We start from the raw sequence: 14,982 nt of genomic DNA, 5'->3' as shown, positions 1-14,982 counted from the left end.
TAGGTTTGTGTTCATGTTAGTTTATGTGTGTGCAGTAGCAACAGTTGGTGCATTATAAATACCTTTGAAATTCACCTTAATCTTTTGGTTAGTAAAACTCACCTAAAATTGAAAGATTTTGGGGTGGGGGTCACTAAAGAAACAAACTTAAGAATGAGGTCTTTCTTTGCATCCCAACACAAATATTTGTGGGCAAGTAAAATTGGTTGCAACTAAAGGTACTAAATTTTTAAACATCTAAAAAGCCGGTTGTCCTTACAGAGTAGCTTTCAACACATCATCTTGAAAAAAGGTATAAAAAGGTAATAGTCCCTTAGCCTAGTACCACTGAGGTATGGAATTTTAATTAGTTAACCATGTCTTGAGTACAACATTTGAAAGGCTGATCCCAATCTTATTTGAATGAATGAATGAATGAAGGAGTCTTGTAACGCGCAAAATCCGAATCCTTGAGAAACGCTCAATGCGCACGAAATGTTACAGAAAAGTACACCAATATAATCCACATTATCAGCTGCAGAAAAACAAAAGGAAAGTTAGAATCAAACGATTTCCATTGCTATTCACCTTCTGTAATAAATTAGATGCCCAATAGTTGAGCAAAAAAATGTTCCATCACTGGCTCATAACAGCCTTGAACTTGCAACCTTTTGCTCCCAGATCAAGCACACAGCCAAAAAGCTATGGCTCCTCTATAGACTTCAGAGCTTCTCTTTGGGTATTTCAATTTTAGGTTAAAGGGGCCTTAAGGCAGGATTGTATTTTTAACTTAACCACTGGACTGCAAGTCTCAGCCAGTCAGTGAAGATCTGGGAAGGAGTGTCCTACAGAAAAGTCTTCATAATCTTCAATAACATCATCCAGAATCTCTCCAAAGTGCTACACACTGACAATTTCACAAAGTAGAATTCTTCTTGGATTCAACCAAACTGTGACCATCAGGATCAAGGAAACCCTTATTAAAACCTCCAGGTATGAGGCAGATTGGTGTCTCATGAAGACAGCCACCACCCGCTTCTTTCTCTCCAATATAAAACCACAACCCCAGGAAGAAATGTGTACTAAAAATGACATCAAGCGTTACTAGAGAATCAAAGGAGGTTCTTAAGTGCAAGAAATAGGTGGGTTCTGATGAAGTAAACTTTCCAGAACTAAGTGGGAAGTACCATCCTTAAGGTTTACATAGGTAATGTCTATACAATGATAGAATACAGTTATGCCACCTGAACTTCAACAGCCAAAAGCAATATAACCGGGCTGGTCAAAGTGGAAAATGCAGGCATTTGGATCATCACAAGAAGACTGAAGACTACACCTATCCACTATCGACCATCACATGACTTTGCTCCCTAGACCCCAGACAAGAAGAAAAGCTCCTGATTCAAAATAAGAAACTACACAGGCTTCCCTCATATTCTGTCTACTCACATCTAAAAGAGGCCACTAAGAACAGACCCAAGAAAGGCAGCCATAACCATCTGCAAAAAAGTTGATGAGCGACCAAAGGAACATCACTGAAAGCACCCCAAAAGAGTGATAGTTCTTCCAGGATGTTGGCAGCAATGGACCACACTGCTCCAGGAAACCTTTTTTCGCATATGAAAGTTCAAGAGATAACTAAGAAGGGAGACCACCCAGATGCGCTTCTCCTGTCATTCACTCTGAAAAAAACTAGATCAGAGCTTCAATGCATGAACATGGACTCATGTCTGAGTATTTGGATCCTCTGATGCTGCCCTCTGCATCAAGGGAAGTGAACTCTTCAGACAGATGCAGCAGCACAATTGTTTTGTTTGTGTTTAATGCCGTGCCAGCAACTATAGGGCTATATCACGGCAACAAAAGTAATTTTAACTTTAAGAGTTTAGGGACAAAACTTCCCAAGTCATATAGCCATAACATTCTTTAAAAAGTCAACACAATAAGTAAACAAAATGTAAAAGAGTGGGTCAAGTGTAAAAAGGAGTTGGTTTTTTTTAGGCCCTTCGCCCCTCGTGGGGCATAGGCCATCGACGACAGTCTTAACTGTTGTCGATGTTTTGGTAGCAAGGATTTTGTTTTACGGGGTGGGGGTGCTGGCCCCACGTCCAACCCTCCTCCTTTTTCAGCCGGGCTTGGGACAGTCCTTGGCGGAGGGCAGCCAGCTCTGTAAACAGATGTCACGTGCAGAGAAAGAACAGCATGCCCGAGACGAGAAATGAACTCAGGGCAGCCAACCTTCACTGTATTGGTGACAGGCGCTAACAGCGCTAACCGTTGCGCCACCGGGCCGCTTGTAAAAAGGAGGGGTGAAGCCCAAAAAGGCCGCCAACAAACCAAAACTCTGGAGAAAATAATCACCAGGACATTAAATTTCTTAAATTTGATGGTAAAGTCCTATCCTCCTTAAAAATGAAAAGACTGCTGCCAATGGGACAGACGTGAACAAAGAAAACAAAGAATTTTCTGATGAAGAAAGATTAATCAGATTACACATCCTTTTCTGAGCAATAACAAACTTACCTCAATTGGATCAATGCTCATGTCCATAAATAACTCATTCTCACGAAGTTCTTTGAGGGCAGCAATAGCTAAGCGAATGTCATCCAGATCCTTAATGGGATGACTAAGGCGCTTACGTAAGTCTTCCAATATATCATAAATCTCATTCATGGTCGTTCCAAATTTCTGTTCTGCAGCTCTTCCATATGCCACACGCCATGCCTTGGTTTCAGCCAGCAAACCTATTTTCAGTTTTTCTGTTGATGAGACATGTTTTTTAACAGTACAGTTTATTCTTTGGTAATACAAATAAAAGAATGGAAGAAAATTATCTCACTTTGTTAGACTTGTCAGCTGCATTTGAGACTGGATCATTCTATACTTGTATACAGACTTCAGCAGCCTTTTTGTTATTCATGATGTTACTTTGTCCTGGTTTTGATCCTATCTCACGGACCGAAACCAGACTGTGTGTGTATATGTGAATGGTGTTCAGATGCTTCTGTCCTGAGATATGGTCTTCCACATAGATCTGTATTGGGTCCAATACTTTTTGTGTTATATACTTCCCCTCTGTCTGATGTGATGTCACACCATGCCATGTCACATGTGAGTTATGCTAATGATATACAGCTTTATCTGTTAGCTTCACTTACTGAACTCTGTGGACTACTGACACAGGAATGTATAGATGATGTGAAGTCCTGGATGCTACAAAACAGACTGCAGCTGAACGATGATAAGACTGAACTGCTACTTACTTGTCCAAAGAAATTTCTAAGTCATCCTTTTCTCCATCGTTCTCTGTCTATAAACAGCTCAGCTATAACTTTCTCCACCTCTGTCCACTTGTAGCTTGGATGTCATTCTTGATCATTGTTTGACTTTTCATCAGCATATTTCTCATGTCTGCAGAAATGCTTACCTTGAACTTCGTAGGATCAGTACCATTCGTCATTATGTCACCACTGATGCAACTAAAACTCTAATCTGTGCCTTTGTGCTATCAAGGATGGACTATTGTAATTCTCTTTTAGCTGGAGTTCCCAAGTATCTTCTTGAAGTAGACTTCAAAGGATCCAGAATAATGCTACTCACCTCATCTCTAGACCATCTCGATAAAAACATATATATTATCATTTGCTCTCTTCACTGGCTGCCAATCGCACTTTCCACTTTTGACTCTGCTGTTTCTGGCACTGGTCCTCGGTACCTCTCCGAACTCACTCCCATCTATACACCCACTCAGCCTGTTTGCTCATCTGACACCAAGCTTCTGTGAGTCCCACTGACTAAAACAAAGACGTATGGACAGAGGTCTTTCTCCTACCAAGCCCCATCAACTTGAAACGGATTACCCATCAGCCTTCGTCACTCTGATTCTATTACCACCTTTAGGCCCAAAATTAAGACACATCTTTTCAGAACAACTTTACTCTGACCCTTGCATTCATGACGTGTGTCTGTATTTACTTTTTATATGAGTAGCATCTGTAGTAGGAGTGAGCATATCTGTTATACGTGAATATGGATGCATGGTTGTTTATGAAATAGTCTATATATGATTTGTGTAAACTCTGAGCAGCAATTTTTGGAAAGGCGCTAAATAAATTCTCATTATTATTATGTCCATGATGATAGACAGCTGGGAAGGTTTAGCGTGCATCAGTTGTGACAGAATGAGTAGTGTACCAGGCTATGCCTGTATGAGATCATTCCTTTTAACAAGCGATGTAAACCTTTTTAGTGAATCGTATTTGTTAAGTAGTGATCCTTAGCCATAGCATGTTTTGTGTAAGAAAGACCGTAAACTGTCTGTTGGAGTCATCTATTGATTAAAAAGGCAAAATAAATTATTCATTCAAATACCTGTTGATAGACAAATAGCACCAATATCATAATAAGAAGGCAGATCTTGGATCGTCACTTCCATGGCTTCATAATACTTGATTTCTGCTTCATAGTCGAGGACCAGATGCTCCTCTTTTGAAAACTGCTCAACCTTCTTGGCTCGATCTGGATCCCATATATTAGAATATGTTCCAAAACTCTTAATTTTTTGGTATACACTCTGCAACAAACAAAAAAGAGTTCACCTTGTAGGAGACAAGGAAATGAATTCTATAAGCAAGAAAGGTTGTATTTAATGCTAACCAGAGTCAACATGAAATCACACTCAGTTTTAGAAAATTAACAGCACACAGAGCTTATATCAGTCTCGTGTGGTAACTTAAAGAGACATAAAATCACCAACAGCTGGAACTCTAGGCATGCCCAGAATTCACTTAATTAGAGGAGGTTTGTGTAAGGGCCTCTGATAAGTATTATATGTGAGGTAGACAGCCTTATGTGGCAAAAGCAAACTAAGCATGACCAACTGGCCAGCAGAGGTGTTATGGTGACGTCTGTGACAGATGGACTGTCTTGATGGACTCACCTGTTGGCTAGACAGAACACTGTGGCTACACAGGGGTGGGCTGATCAAGCAAGAACAACACACAGATCGTATTGGCCGCAAAACTGTAGGTTTTATTTTCTGTGCTTTACTCGGCGGCTGACCTGCTTTCCACTCCACTCTCACTCAGCTCCAAACCTGCATTACTTATATCATCTCTGTCGAATGTTCCAGAAACTATCCCTCTCTCACCTGCCGTGACGGCAGGAACCGAGTTTGTCCAAAGTGCAAGGCCAGACTTCACAACCTTGACGTGTGTGTGGCCACGTGTGGAGTGTGATTGTGTGTATGCAAAGTTGAGTACGTGCACATATGTGTACATATGTAATGACCATGTGTGCAATTGCATACATGCAAATGTGTGTGTACATGTGTGATTGTCCTAATGGTGGAAGGTTGTTCTAATGGGGTACACGTACAATTGCCCTTTTGCCTCTGCTTGGCCATGACCCTCCCAAACAGCTCAATCGACTTATGGATGTAACAATATGCCAAGCAGGCACTAGTGGGATAGTTCAAGGTTAGCATCAGGTCTTGGGGGTCATTTGACCTATTACCCTCTTCAAAAACACAACCAGAGATCTGCAAAGATAAAGGTTAAGGCAGTAAACCCGGACGGAAAATCTTGCTAGCACGACATCAGCAGGTGAAGACTTTCCACAGTGAAAGTACCAGCCAGGGCCCAGCGCCTGCGTGTTCATGACCAGGCTGACTCACTGGCTGTGGTTCACTTGGAGAGGAGATGGGTGCTTCCAAGTTTATAATGCTCAATGTTAGGACCATGGATATACACAGAAGAGAAACGTGTTGGGTCAGTCGAAGCTCGGATCAACAATGACTGCACTCCCTATCGGCAGGCTCCAGTGTGGAGACAGCAAAAAGTGTGGTACTGGAACACACATAAATCAAGCAGAGAGAGGGAACTATTGGAACGTGGAATGTACGTGTGTTACACCAATGCAGTAAAGTGCAACAACTCGCCCATGAGCTAAAACGGTACCGGTGGGACATTGTGGGACTGGTGGAAGTCAGATGGACAGGATTTGGGGAAAAAACAACAAATGATGGCCACAAACTGTGATACAGTGAGGAGAATGCCAGACATGAGTACAGTGTGGGTTTCTTCATGCACAGCAAGCTGATCTCCATATGTGTCCAAGCTAAGCCCCACAAAGTCTTCATTCTCCACATGTACATTCTGACGTTCATGCATGAACACAATGAATTGGAGGGGTTTTACCTACAACTAGACAAGGTCGTGAAGGCAGTTCCGAAAAAGGACATTTTCACTGTATTTGGTGACTGGAACACCAAAGTCAGCCCAGATGCCTGGCAGGAAAGGGCAGGAAAATTGGGCGAAATTGGCCTTGTCAAAACCAATGACAAGGACCTCAGACTTCTAGAATTTGTGCAAAGCCAGAGACTCACGTTAGCCAACACCTTACACACACACAGTAGAAATAAAGCACTCACCAGAGAGATTGGTCCATAATCAAATCAATTATATTCTGCTGCCAATACTCATTCCAGCATGAACAAGGCCAAGACAAGGACGTCCCATGTGCTGACATAGGTAGCGACCATAACCTTGTTTTAACGAACTTGAAACTGAGCTGAAAGCAAAGCACCTCTCAAACACCTCTCGAATTTGCTTTAGAGAAACTGTGAGACCCTATTGTTGCAGAAGACTTCAAGGCCACAGCTTCCAGCATCCAATCCTCCACTGACATGTGTTGACAGTAAAGGGGGCCACAGAGAAAAGAGTTATATCCAAAGAAAGGCATCATTGGAAAAAGAAGGCAGGAGAAAGAGCAGTAAACAGAGAAAAGATAAAACTGTAATATATGGTGGTGGTTGGTTGAAAATGGACTATAGGTTAAAGGGCCAGCGAGGGAGAAAAAGGAATAGCATAAGGGAAAGGGGTGGGCCAGATTAGTCACCCAGCCTCTCTTTAGCTGAGTGTTCACCCTCGAGGAGCCACCCCCATGGGGGCTAGCTAGCTGGACTGTAGGTTGGTCATCAGGCTCCATGACAGGTTGGACAACTCCAATAGCATTTAATTTTTTTCCCCCATCCTTGCAGTATTAGAGGAGAGGTGTGCAGTTGCTTTTATACTGGGTTGAGACATTACGTTATTTGTACCAATTATTTAGCAGCGCCCATCTTTCAAAGCCACACCACAGCCAACACCCATCCACCCCACAGGTTGCTTTGGTCACTATAACACACAGGCACTGGCTCCTGTTCGGTGCTCCTGCCATGGGAGGTTTCACCCAACCAGTAAGTCCCCTGTTATTGTGAAAAGCTTTTGCTCAATTCTCTGTTAACACGTTTTTTTAAAAATTGGGGTTTACTCTTTTAGCCTTTTATTTCCTACGATTATCCACAAGGCAGCAGGGCATCACGTTTGCCTAGTTGCGAACACATAGCATTAATTTTTTGTTTGGTCAGCGCCGGGCGAGTGTAATTCCGCGAGCTCCACTGGACAGCGTCACAGTTCGCCTGGAAGAAGAGTTTCTCACAGCAACATGCATTCTGACCCTATGACACTGGGCGACACCACCATATGATATTTTCCGGTAACCATTCCTGTGAACGCACGGTGAATGTAGCAGGCCTTGATGTGTCTCGTGCTAGGCGCATCATTCTTTGGTGACAAGCGTTCAACTTGCCGCACATGGTGGTATAATTCAGGGAATGTTGGCCTGCTTTCCCCGGGAATCCCGAATTTGCTCCCTATCTCTAGACTGACAATTGGCTCAGAGATTCCCTGTGAAAAAAACAGTCAGCCTGCGATGGTACTCCTCCTCTGATAGACTGCCGATTTTCTCAAGTTCCATCACCTTCAAGGAGAGTTGTAATAAGAATTCAGATAGACACTGTCGTCTGGTAGGTCTCGTCTGGCACATTTCGAAGTACAGTTCTTCTGCCGACCTCAGCACTCCAAATAGCGCCTGCAAATCTGCAATCAATTCGTTGACGGCGCCATATTGTTTGTCTTTGATGTGCAGATGCGCCGCCCCCTTCGAACTTCGCTTCAGAAGACCGACCTTCTCCTCCATCGTGTATTTCGAGCGCCTGCACTTTCCACTGTTCGAATGTGACCTCTTAATTGCGGCGACGTAGGTGGAACCGTGGAAGCCCTGTAAATTTCTTTAATTTCGGGAGAGGAATGGGGGTTGAAATTGCACTCGTATCGCTCTCGTTACTTTAATTGGTCTTTCACATATTCCGACCAGAACTCTTCAAACTAGCAGCGAAGTTCTTCTACGGTGTTGTCTTGATCCGCTGCTCCGGCGGTGGTTGTCTTGCAGTCAGCCATAGAGTTCTGTCGACTGATGTTACTCTAGTACAACTTGCCCCACATTGGGCGCCAGAAATGTATAACCAACACGTCAGTCCCCGATGGCTACGTAGGGGTGAGCTAGTCGTACAAGAACACAACAAAGATGGCAATTGCCGCACAACCGTAGATCTTATTCAGTCTCACTCGGCGGCTGACCTGCCGTCTCTCCACTCGATCTCACTTCCAAACTCAAAAAGCCTCTCTCAACTGTAAAGCTACACTCCTTATAATATCTTCCGTCAAACGTTCCAGAACCATCCACCCCCTTTTCCCACAGTCTCGTCACGACCTTTATCAGCCCCCCCGTGGTCACTCCCCACCCCGCCCTGTCTGGTCATGGTCTCCCCAAGTGGTTCAGGCAACTTCGTAACAATACAGCCAGTAGCCACGAGTGGGCAGTTCAAGGCTGGCTATTACGCACACAGCCGGCGTGAGAAAGGGACAGTTATGGGAGGGGGCAGGCCTGACGAGAGGGGGGGACAGGGGGTGTGGTGTACCCGGGCCCGCGGCTGTCAAGGGGGCCCGGCCTTGGTCAGTGGATTTTTTTTTCCTTCTTCTCCTTTTCTTTTTCTTTTAAAGAAAGGTATAAGGACATAACACCCAAGCATTACACATGCAGAAGTTGAGTTTGAGTGTAGATATTGAGATTTGAATTGTAAACATACATTATATACTGGGAAAATAATTTACAATTACAAGTACAAGGGGCCCGGAGAGGTCGTCTGTCCCGGGGCCCGGGCTGGCTCTCGGCGGCCCTGGGAGGGGGGGGGGGCATTGGTGTTTTGACAGGCGCTAACCGTTGCGCCACCGGGCCGCTAACAGTTATGGGAGATGTCGACCCCTACCTTCTATAAACAAAGACATACCTCAACGCACAAGGGACAGTCCTGGGAGCTGTTCGATCCTTAGCCTCTACAAACAAAGACATAACTTTGTACACTACTAGAGTACTAGTTCCACCATTGGGGGAAGCTTTCATCTGGATATGCACTGCCATGAGGAATGCGGCAGTTGTTGCAATTAAAAGCTCATACAGCTGGATCTCCAAGTACAAGACTGCCTTATGGGGACAGATGGCTGATAGGAAACTTTAAAACAAATAATTCCTAAGCACAAATGACAGATTATAAAAAGAACTGGGTGTGTTGTAAAGTTATAAAATGTAACAGTAAAAAAAAAAAACAAAGAAAAAATATGTGAACGTCCAAAACAATATTAACATTGTAGAAAAGCAGTCAACTAGGCTTGCAAGATGTGACGCTGAAATATATAAAAAATTTTGCTATTTTGTAATTCCATGGACAGTCATGGCCAATAAAATATTGACAACAAAAATTAATCAGAAAGGGAAGAATGGTGTGCTGAAAGAAAGAAGTTCCCTTCCTTCAGGCATGCATTCAAAACATTGATCCTTCAGATCAATATGCAACAATTTCAGCTGTTCAATGTCAAAAGAGCTAGAGAACACTAAAACGTACCATGAAAGACCATGCAGGCAGTGCAATAACTTTCACTATGTCTACAAATCAGTTCTGCATTTCACTCACTGAAAAATGTGTCACCATGCTCTTCATCCAAAAACCAAAAATAACTTCCAATTCATAATTTTGTATTAAAAAAGTGCATCTTACTTTTTGACTGCTGGTAACTATGGTGGAGAGAACAGAAATCAGCTTCACAATTTCTTTGTTTTCCATGACAATCTTATAACATGTGCGATCCTCTGCCTTTTCTCCAGTTCTTTTTTTTTCCTGCTCTTTGGTTTCCTCTTTAATTTCCTCTTCATGTGTCCCTTCCCCTCCTTCTTCATTAACCTCCCCATGTTCAGGAAGGTTTGTTTCATGTAATTCATCAGGAATTTGATTGTTATCATGGGCAACTTCCCACTGCAAGACACCAGTACTTACAGAGACCATCTGTTGCACAGCCTTGTTTAAAATTTGTTGAATATCCTCCATCGAAGGTGTTATGGTTACGTCTGGGATAGCAAGGATGATATCTATCAGGAAAAATGGTCGCTGGCTTTGTTTGCTTCGATCTGATAGAAAAGGGAGGATAAACTCAAAAAAGGCAATGTTTCACATAAAATGCAAAAAAGATCACACATTCTGTTGCCTAGTAGTCTTATCACTATTTGAGGTTTTTTTAATTAATAAAATACAAATCCCTAAGCCATTAAATCCATTATTTCTTCCATCGTGTCAAAAAGACTTTTAGGCTTTTTGTACATTGCAGTGCAGCTAGTGCAGCAATTTATAAAGAAAGCATGATGATATCTTATTCTCTGAATCATGATGTTATTGGGAAGCAAGGAAAAATGAGAAAATAGACAAATGCAGAAATCTGGAGGGATGACAGTGATGAGTCTGTATCAATAACTTTAATTTGCGTTAAAGATCAGGTATAATCAATGTTATTTTATATAGTAGTGCTCGGCTAATTGATCTACAATGTCAAAAAATTGTAGAGACCTGTGTCAAACTACAGCTCAGCTTATAAACTACAACCAAAGAGTACATGGCATTAATTTCATTTTTAAGATCAAGCTGTCAAATTGCTGTTCTCACAACAAAATCTCATGACTTATTAAGAGAATTTAAAATCTGTAAAATCTAAAATAAAATTTAAATAACTTTTTTCCAAAATATTTTGAGTCATAAAAGTCTAACATACTCCAAAGAAATTTAATCCTGTGTCTTTTTGCACATTAAAAAAAAAAAAAGGTAAAAAGGTAAAGGTTCTCCCGTGACTTTGTGGAAAGGCGGTACCCATCTCCTCTTCCTTACTGCCTTACCTTCCCCAACCCTCTTAGGAGTCAGGTACCTTGCCAGCTGGGTCAACTGGGGAAAAGTGAGCTGCACTACACAAGTATTGAACTGGTGCATCTCTCAGTTCAGATGTCCGTGCTCTAACCACTCGACTATCTGCTCCCCCACTTAAAAAAAGTTTAACTAAAGAATCAATCAAAATACCCCCAACTAAAGAAATAGTCTGTCACAAGAAGAACTTATGTCATAAATATTCTTTTTGGTCATATGCTTTTATTAGCCTAAACATCAGCCAATCATAGACAACTCAGGATGTAAAGGAAAATCATTTCACTATTACTAATGATGTAAAGATACTTTTTGCTTGAATCTTTAAGACACACAGATGAGCATTGAAGTTATTATGAGCATCAAAGTTATTACATGCCACAGGCTTTTAGCCTATAGTTAATTGAATTCACATGGATATGAGCTAATATCTTACCGTAGGATGCTGTAGCAATAATCCTTTTGCGAACATTTTCCAGATTATTTTTTATACACTTTAGCAAAGCATCTTCATTTAGATGGCCGTAATGTACTAAAAGGTCACTGGCTGACATTTCAATCTGTTGTAGAATCCCCATCTGTTTCTTTAATAACATAGCTTTATCCTCTACTCTGGACTTCTTTTTCTGCATGCTCAATGACATTGGCTTAGATTTCCGTTGTTTTGGCATAGTATCTGTTCAAAAGATGAGAAATTTTACTGATTAATGATTTCATTCCATGAAAATTTAAAAGTTTTTTTCCAGGAATCATGGAGCAATTTCAAGTTCTGTATGGGGATTTGGTAGGATGTGGTCAGGATTGCTGTGCACCTTATCAGTTCTTGACTATTTTCATCTTTTCCTGGCCAGGGTAAGTATAACTGTATAACATACTATACTGTGCACTCTTAGTGGAGATAATGGTAAAAGTATAGCCATAAGGTGTTTAATCTTTAATATGGCGACCCTTGCTTGTCTCTTACAGCTTCTCTTGTGACCATACATCGAAGCCATCTTTCATAGCAAACTCTCAGTATCCAAGGTTAAGACTGGTCCATACACCTCTTGATCTAGCCTACATACTGAAACAGTTATGGCTGGTGAAGCTGACTTGGAACTGAAGCTGACTGTCAAGTGCTGTCCACCAGCTTTCTTTGCCATGTCAAGGTGACATGGATTTTTTGTTTTTGCTATATTTTTTTTAGATGACAGCTTATATAGCATCTAGATTTCTCTCCAACTTCTCCACTGCCCTAAATTGTTGCACCAAAACAGTGAGTATTGGCTGTCCAGGGTTCAGATCCTGTCTCAGGCATGCTGTTCTCTGCATGTGGTATCTGTTTACAGGGCTGGCTGCTTTGCTATGATATAGCCTTAGTTGCTGACTCAGCATAAACACCCATTTCCCCCTCCCCTTTGCTCTTAAACCTCTCAGATTAGCTCTTGTGTCATGGGTGGTCGTCCATGCTGGAAGATGGTGCTACTGTTGCTAGGGTCTACTTAGCGGGAAGTTTGGTGCAGTCTCTTCCTCCTCCCTGCAGCCTCCCCTGTCCCTTCTGGACAAAACAAATCTGCTGACAAGTATCACAAGGATGAAGGGGGAAAAGGGTTAACAGGTGATCACGCTGTCCACATTTTTGACAGCTAGTGGGTCACTTGCTGGGCATGGTGGGCTCTCCGGTCAGCAGGGATGCCGCTAGAATGTCATGTTACTTAGCAGGTGTTTCTTTGACCCTGGTGTATTGCAGCCAGCCCAAATGAGTTTGCTTAGGTTAGTACTAGTTTTTGAGAACTTGCTGGAATTAGCATGCACATCTTAGCATCATAACTAAGTAAGGTAAGTGGTTTTAAGGGGCAATAGCAAGTAAGGGCTCAAGAGAGGGATGCACAATTTACAATCACTGCAATCACTGCAGTATATGATAGAGCCCAACACATGCAAGTACACAAACACAGGCACAAAAGCAAAAATGCACATACATGCACAGCCTGGTAGCATCACAATCCTGGACATAGCTATACTGACTTTCTAGTGACCCACTTTGGTAGTGCTGGAATGGTAGTGGCCAGAACCTTTCTCACTGGTGGTCACAGCAGAAGAGGAAAATGGTCAGTGGAATGGGGGTAGTTTTTAGAGAATTCAGAAGTTAGAAGGAGAAGAGGGAATGAGGAGTCGCATCTACCTTCTTCTTGCACCATGGCCCAGTACACCCCTGAGATCACCCCTTTTAGTGCCAGTGGGGGTTTGGGCAGAAAAGTCTCTCAAAAAGAACCTTTTAAAGGTAGTCAAAACAAAACATGTCAACGCTACATTATGATGGTAGGCAAGACTTGAGCATCCATACCTTAAGAGAGCACACATAAGTGGCCTGCAGGGAAAGTTTGTTAAACATCTTTAATCATCTCTTTAATCTAGGATGAAAGGTTTGGGCTAGGTTTCATCAAATTTTGTCTGATGACTTGACCACTTCACAGCTGAGACATGGGTACTTTCCTAGGGGGGAAAAAACAGATCAGTGAAGAGATACCACACTGCTGAGCAAAAGAATCTGATTTTTTCTTGCAAGCAGTGTTCTTCTGAAAATGAGGACTTGTAGGTGAGCTTTTCTACAAGGACATAAAACTACACTTTAAACGGGTGCTGTAGTGGGTAGCATAATGTATATGCAGGAATGCAGCCAAAGAAAGAACAAAATGTCAGAAAGACATTGGAAAACATAGTGGCGTACAGAAGGTCATCTGCTTTTCTTCCTCTCAGCAGGAGGTAAGACTCGCAGCAACGAAAAAAAAAAAGATTATGTAAGGTTTAGCAACAGTTAACAAAAAGGCAGCTGGGGCCTGGGGATCAGGATGTGGCAGTAAAATGCATGACAAACTTCACAAATACCTGTAAATTCTACAACCTCCCCCACTCCCGATGTTGTCTTTATAGTATCTGAGGGGTGTCGCTCACCAGAACCTGCACACCAAGCACAGGCTAGCTCAGTGTCAACATTTGGTGGTTAGCAATCGTAGTCTATTATCTCCTATGGCCATGTCATCTGGTAAAGTCACCTGCCATGCCAATGGCTACATGGGAAACAACTTGTGAAAGAGAAGAATGAGAACACATAGAAGGACTGGTGATATAATAATGCTAACAATCTTGATAATACATTGATGCTCATAACCATGTTTACAACTCTCTTGTGAAAAATCTGTCTCTGAGACATCTGACTCTAGACAATAAGCAAGCCCTAAAAGACAATTTAAGGCATATTGTCAAGTTTCATACCCTCTATTTCAACTTTGTCATCCTCTTCTTCTTCTTGAGCTTCATCCTGAGTCAGTTTTTGCATCTCAAGTTCTAGTTCACCACTCTCTTCTTCCTGGAGATCTAGTTCCACATCCTCCTCCTCATCAAGATCACCATCAGTAGATTTAGGCAGAACACATAACATTTTGATCAGTTCAATGATAGCGTCATGAACCGTCTTACTTTTGGTGTTAAGGGTTATGGCTGCTTTGGCACAAACAACCTGTTTTAACAAGGGAAAAAAGAATGCTTCTGGTTTGAGTAATGACATTACAGGTTACATTACTGGAGTGGCAAGTCATTTTACTTCTATATGGTCAGGAAATTCATATATGAATATTTCTTTTCCTAGTTCCAGGCTGTGTACTTGTGAAGAAGTGTAAACTGAGCAGGACTTGAACTATTAGGAAGAATTTATTTGGTTTTGTGTACTTCTCTGGATTTACCATTGTTCTGTTTGATCACTGAACAGTACTTGAAGATTTTCCCCCTAACTTACCTTTTGCCTTGTATGTACAGGACTTCAACTGTTAGAAAGAATTTATTGTGTTTTTCTGACTTCCCTGGATTTACCACTGGTTTGTGTGTGCACTGATTGACATTTATTT

At 42.0% G+C, this 14,982-nt stretch overlaps 1 protein-coding gene across 4 annotated transcripts in view; it reads right to left on the bottom strand.

Moving 5' to 3' along the window:
- The window catches only part of LOC112576959 (dynein heavy chain 5, axonemal-like), a 101,662-nt gene that overhangs the window by 65,909 nt on the left and 20,771 nt on the right, over positions 1-14,982 (bottom strand). For 3 of the 4 annotated variants that reach the window (XM_025259851.1, XM_025259855.1, XM_025259853.1), the window contains 5 exons: positions 14,354-14,597; positions 11,535-11,774; positions 9,914-10,320; positions 4,351-4,552; positions 2,503-2,738 (listed from right to left, as the gene is read on the bottom strand). In XM_025259851.1, the coding sequence (XP_025115636.1) occupies positions 2,503-2,738; positions 4,351-4,552; positions 9,914-10,320; positions 11,535-11,774; positions 14,354-14,597 (1,329 nt within the window). The remainder of the gene's footprint in view (positions 1-2,502; positions 2,739-4,350; positions 4,553-9,913; positions 10,321-11,534; positions 11,775-14,353; positions 14,598-14,982) is intronic. The other variant, XM_025259852.1, reaches the window with a different exon arrangement.

This window comes from Pomacea canaliculata, linkage group LG12, assembly GCF_003073045.1.
Source record: "Pomacea canaliculata isolate SZHN2017 linkage group LG12, ASM307304v1, whole genome shotgun sequence".
Taxonomy (NCBI): Eukaryota; Metazoa; Mollusca; class Gastropoda; order Architaenioglossa; family Ampullariidae; genus Pomacea; species Pomacea canaliculata.
This window is presented reverse-complemented; position numbering and strand designations above follow the sequence as displayed.